Raw genomic sequence first — 6000 nt, 5'->3', positions numbered from 1 at the left:
TAGAAAAATTGCCTATGAATTTTGAATTTGAATACATTGTATAGATCATGTTACAGTCACATGATCATGATATAGAACAGTTCCATAGCTCCCCAAAATATCCTTTTTTATGTCCTGTTGTAATTACGTACTAGCCCATTCCTAAATCCTTGCAAACATTGTCTGTTCTATATTTTTATCTTTTTAAGAGTGTCACATAAATGGAACCATACAACACATAACCTTTTGAGATGTTTGAAATTTGGTGAGATGAAGCTCATGCCTCTGGGCACTTATATGATTTCCACTCCCACCAAGACTCTCAGTTCTTTCTGTTCTTGTTGTTTTAAACTGTTAAGTAAGTTTTATTGTCATAGTTCATCATTTCAAGTGTTTAAGTTCCTACTGATGAAAATTCTCTGTAGCGGTATCAGTAGGGGTGTAGTTATTATTTGCCTTTTCCAGGACTAGGCATCGAATGACATATCCAAGAATTCTTTACTTTTTTGTGCTAGCAATGGCTTTGTAGAGCTGAACTATATAACATTACTGTGGATATTATCTCACGTAAAGGGTGTACCTAAGCAAATTACTTTATTAGTAAGAGAACAAAGTTAGTTAAATCAGAAATGTCAACCATTCAAGTATTAAAGTGAGACTATACTTCTACACGTATGAAAAATAAAAGAATGCAAAGGAGAGTATGACAATCCGTGGTTCTGATCATCCTGGAGAATTCTCTTCTAATGGTATTGAATAAAGATGACTACTTTATGTAATTATATGCTTGTTTCGAAAATCTCGAGTGAGTACTCCTGTTCGATGGACTGTCTGCTTCTGATGTCTGGAGAACTGCAGCTGAAGAAATCTAAGGTAAGAAAGTTTTCAATTCTTGTCATTTAAGGATGCATGATGACATTCTAGTTGGTAAACATGCAATCCATGTTCATTTTCTTGTACTTTATTTGTTGAACTGGTAGTAAATAGTACCTAATAAGGTCATTTTACAGGTCTGAATGGCAATCTGTCTCTGGTATTTCTTTTAGAGTACCCAGTGAAATGTCTTAGGTAATGCAAGGGCTGATTAAAGAAAAGCAATCTATGGCTTTTGATAAAAGGACTGAGTATTATTGGTTTATTTTTCTAGTTGAGAGAGTGAAAGATTAAAAGACGTATGTTTGGGGACATTCTGAATTCCATGGGCCTTTCAGTGACTAGTTCATAATGAGACAACACATTACTTTGTGAGGGGAAGAATGCAGGGCCATGAGAGGTAAGGCTAAAAATGTAGTAGTCCATAAGAGTGTCTGATACAGAAATTCATTTCAATTTTAATATTCCATTTGTTCTTTCCAGTTTTTCATTAAATAGGAGGTCATAAGAACATGAAGTTTCTGGATGAGGGCAAAAAAATTTGTTTTTCTACATAGAGATAAATTGAACTGGCACAGATAGCAAACCCAAAATTCAGTTGGTTTTTAGTTACTGTGAGGGCCATGAACTTTTGAGATGAGGAGGCTTCAACCACATAAAAAATAAAATACTATTTTTAGCACATATTTGTGACCCATGGAAGAAATGCAATTGCATTCGACCCTTTGGAGATATTTACGTGTTTCCTAGGGACTGTATTCCAGTTCATATCTCACCTTTACAGTTTTTAATGGGATTTTCTTGGTTCCAAGAGAGGCATGTACTGGCCACATTCTTTGCCATCCTGGAAGTTTCCCCACTAGACAACACATCCTTAATGTGATATGTTGTCTCTGGGGTGTTCTAGCTAATGTTCAATGGAGATCATTTGGAAGGGAACTGTCCTGGCTTTAAAATTCTTGTTCTCATAGGTCAAAGAAAAAAGTAATTCCTTGAGATTTTTTTTATCCTATTGTGGGCCAAGTTTTTCCCCCATGGATTTGTATTTATGTTCTCAAAGAGTTGCTTGCACGAGGACTTGAGGCAGAGAAGCATGTTTAGCGTAATGTTTTGCTCAAATATTTTTTCTTATTTTCTCCAGTGTCTGTTATATGCAAGATTTTGTTTTTTAATGACAAGAATTTCTCTGAATAGCATGAAGACATCAATTCATGTATTTTTTGTCCATTTTTAATATGGCGATATGAGATACAAAGAAGGTTACAGAAAGGTTAAGGTGGTTTATAGAAAACCCTTATTGTTATCATAGTAAGTGAAAGCTTTCAACTACATTAAAAGTAATGACCCACCACTGTATGTATGTACTTCTAATTTAACATTTCCAGGAGAAATTCACTTGAACGAGTTGTGCTTCTGCTAAATGATCGAAATTTATAAAGTTGTCTGGAGTAGTTACTGTATAACCAGCCTGGTATTATCTCTTTTAATTTTTAATGTAAGACATTAATAAACTTATTAAGGCAGAAGTTGGTAGTAGAGTGCCAAAATGATTATTCTAAATATGGACATATTGTGAATGACAGAAGTACAATCATGAGATACTTTGAGAAGTGTAACAGAATTGAATCATATGAAGACAAATTAATAATATTTTATAGTTATTCAACCAACTGGGAGATAAAAGTTGGGTGTTTTCAGATAGAAGAACAATTTGTATGGTAGGTGGTGCCATCAGATATCTTGGTGATTCCTCTGCAAAATTTGAAGTTGCTTCAACCAGTTTAGTTGAGGCTACAATTATTTTGAGGCTACAATTACTTTGAGGCTACAATTACTTTTGGCTACTGTATCAAGAGACCAGCAATGATAGACAATGGGGCTTTGTTGGTAATCACACTGTTGAGTAATATCTGTAGGCATGGCTTTCCTTTTATAGTCATACACAACAGTTTATTGCAATCAGTGATCTTTTGATAAGTGGAGTAAGATCCTGTGGAGTTGTGTGGGGCGAATAAGAAATATTGCCTTTAGAGCTGGGCATACAGAATATAGAGGCTTGTTGGTGTCCATTTAGGGTCCTAATTGAGGTAATGGGAAAAACCTGAGTTTAAAATCGTATTCTGGAGTCTTATCTGGCCTTTCTAAGGAAGGCTGAGCTAGTACCCTACTCAGAGAAGAGAAGGGGACCATTGTGACAGGACTGCATGCCTGAGGACTTCATTTCCATCTTCGGCAGAAGAAGATTAGTTGTTTTCCTGCTATTTGCACAAGGTAACTGAGCAGAATTAAGCAGTAAGGAGGAATATTGCCTTGATTTCAAGATTATAAGAACGACAGTGATTTTTTCAAACCCCTTAGCCTTCTTATCAGAAAGCGATTTACTTCTACCTTAGGTGAAACACAGCATATATAAGCATGAGGATACATGATTTTTCCATCTTATGTCATTTCTATAATCTATTATACATATTTTTAAATAAGTGCCATTACCTAGTTCCATCACAGATGCAGTGTCTGATCATACCAGTTGGTCAGTCATCAGGTTTTTATTTTCAATATACAATTTTACTCATGTTTATTTTCAGATGTTATTGTTCTTAAACTAAGTGTTCACTAATGCAAAAGGTACTTTACATTGGGTGAGACCCTCAGCCAATATATAGAAAATCTTGACGTGACTCCCACTGACTTGCTACACCAGGAAACCCCTATTTCCTGTTCTGGTGCAGCAGCAACATAGAGCCAGCATTTCTTCTCTCTCCCCATCAGGGTCACCTTGTGTTGCAGAGCTCTGAACTTGAAAAAAAAACAAGATATTTTCCATCCAGTGAAAGAACATGAACATGTTGCTCTGCAGACTTCTGGAGGTGGTCATGGCTTCAGTGTGGATAGGTAGAGATGGTCCAAGTGGGAATGTGCCTCCTGTGCGACCCAAGGAATGGGGGTGCAGACAGGGTCTTCTGGGTATCTTGGGAAAGAAAGGTAGCAGGGTCAGAAAAAGAATTTTTTTTTTTTTTTTGTCTCAGACCACTTATCCCTAAACTGTCTGATTGTATTTTTATTCTTACAGGATCCAATATTGCCCAGAAGGTAACACAAAGCCATCGGGCAATATTAGCACAGGAGAAAGAGGCCGTGACCCTGGACTGCAGATATGACACCAGTGAGAGTAGCTATAGTTTATTCTGGTACAAGCAGCTCAGCAGTGGGGCGATGATTTTACTTATTCGTCAGGACTCTTACAACAAGCAAAATGTCATAGAAGGTCACTACTCATCAAATTTTCAGAAAGCAAAGAACTCCATCAGCCTCGTCATCTCAGCTGCACAGCTGGAAGACTCTGCATTGTACCTCTGTGCCCTGAGAGAGTCCACAGTGAGAGGTGTGTACGAGGGAGGTGTATCAAAACCCCAGGGCTCTGCCTGATGCATCTGCCTGCTGTAGAGACCAAGGCTGGGAATTGCCATCAGAGACAGGAAGTGGTGAGGGCTGTGGCAGCCCAGATGTAGGGTTAGAGAGGAAATACTCTAAGAAAATACCTCTCTAGGTTTATAAACCATGTCTAGAGTTACCGTTCTTCAAAAACATTCTTATTCTGAAAATTTAGTTTGAAATCATTTTTTAAAGACAAAGAACGGCCACAATGAACAATTTTCCATTAGGTGATAGATTGAGCTAGAAGAATTTACTGAGAATTTCAGAAACACCTGATGGAGAAATCAGTAAAAACTATGTGAATTGTTGGAATTTCAGATGAATTTGTTTAGTAAAGTTTTATTTGGTATATATAATGTGCGTGAAGTAAAATACTCTCTTACCCTCTTTGGATTGGCTGGATCTAAGAATTAAACTAACATAACACATTAACAGGAGAAAAGCATTCAAATTTATTGAATTTTTTTTTACCTGTATGTAGAAGCTGTCACAAGAGAATGAAGATCTGAAGACTTACAGGGCAGAAACATTTAAAACCCTTTAGATAAAGAAACAATCAATTTGTGTAGAATTTACCAGACCAAGTCATGTGGGTTGGTGGAAGTGCACCGAGGCTCAGTCGCTCTTATCTTTCTTAATGAGCAAGATGAAAATTAGATGAAGACAGTTTGCAGATTGTAGTGGTGCTGTGTCTGGCCTGTGAGTCCCTCTCCAATAAAAGCAGAACTTATTTCTTGCCTTTGGGCATTAAAAGAGAGGCTTTTCTGTGATTTCTGCCTTTAGTTCAAAATAATTTTTATGTCAGAGATGCATATTTTGGGTGATAGATTTCATATATATATATATAGATAGATAGATAGATACATACATACATACACATATATATGTGTGTGTATCTATCTATCTATCTATCTATCTATCTATCTATCTATCTATCTAGTCATTGTTGTCAATAAGGAAAGTCATGAAATCTCTCTGTATGTTTAATCTTTTAGTATATCAGACTGTTTTTTTACTTCTTAACAAATTGGTTTAATTTAGGTTTATTTGCTGTGGGTCAACGGTACTCAAATTTATTTTCTAAGGTGCCTACTATATGACTAAGTGCTCAGAACTCATTCCATCTTATTGACACTCTGGCATAAAAGGACTCAATTTCCATAACTTAGATTTACCTTCTTCCAACTAATCTTATGCAAAAAATGATCAAAAGTTAGTGGGATTTGAGGGACTTGTGGGGTATCTCCCTGGTAGAAACACAAACCTCTTCAATTGTCCATAATTAGGCATCCTTTTGCTCCTAATATGTATCTCCACCACTGAAATACATGAAATCCCTCTTTTCATCATGTTTCTGCAAGCTTTATTTTCATTGATCTCTTTGTGTCATTTTATGCAAATCAGAGATGATAGTTTTACAGAAACTTGTATTCTCTGTGAGGGTAAATTGTTCCTCACTGTTACGGCTTCCCTTCACCCCATCCCCCCAATCTGGGTAATTATTATATTTTTATATTTTAATTTAAATGATATATATTCTGTCCCATTTTACTGATGCTCAACACTCCTTCATTAAAATATACAAAAAAAAAAAAAAAACCAAGAGAGAAAATATTTGAAAACCAGAAAGTTAGAATTACTTTTAATGACTTTCTTAACATTTAAAATATCTCTTTTTTCCATTTTTTATTTTAATTCTTGAAAATGTTGTGC

The 6000-nt window shown here is 35.9% G+C and overlaps 1 gene segment (V, D, J or C); it reads left to right on the top strand.

The window, feature by feature from the left end:
- The first annotated feature begins 3558 nt into the window (after window positions 1-3558).
- LOC107506182 lies at window positions 3559-4356 on the top strand. The segment is given in 2 exon segments: window positions 3559-3744; window positions 3923-4356. Coding segments are annotated over 2 exon segments (411 nt in total).
- Window positions 4357-6000: the final 1644 nt, after the last annotated feature.

This window comes from Rousettus aegyptiacus, unplaced genomic scaffold, assembly GCF_014176215.1.
Source record: "Rousettus aegyptiacus isolate mRouAeg1 unplaced genomic scaffold, mRouAeg1.p scaffold_m13_p_3, whole genome shotgun sequence".
Taxonomy (NCBI): Eukaryota; Metazoa; Chordata; class Mammalia; order Chiroptera; family Pteropodidae; genus Rousettus; species Rousettus aegyptiacus.
This window is presented reverse-complemented; position numbering and strand designations above follow the sequence as displayed.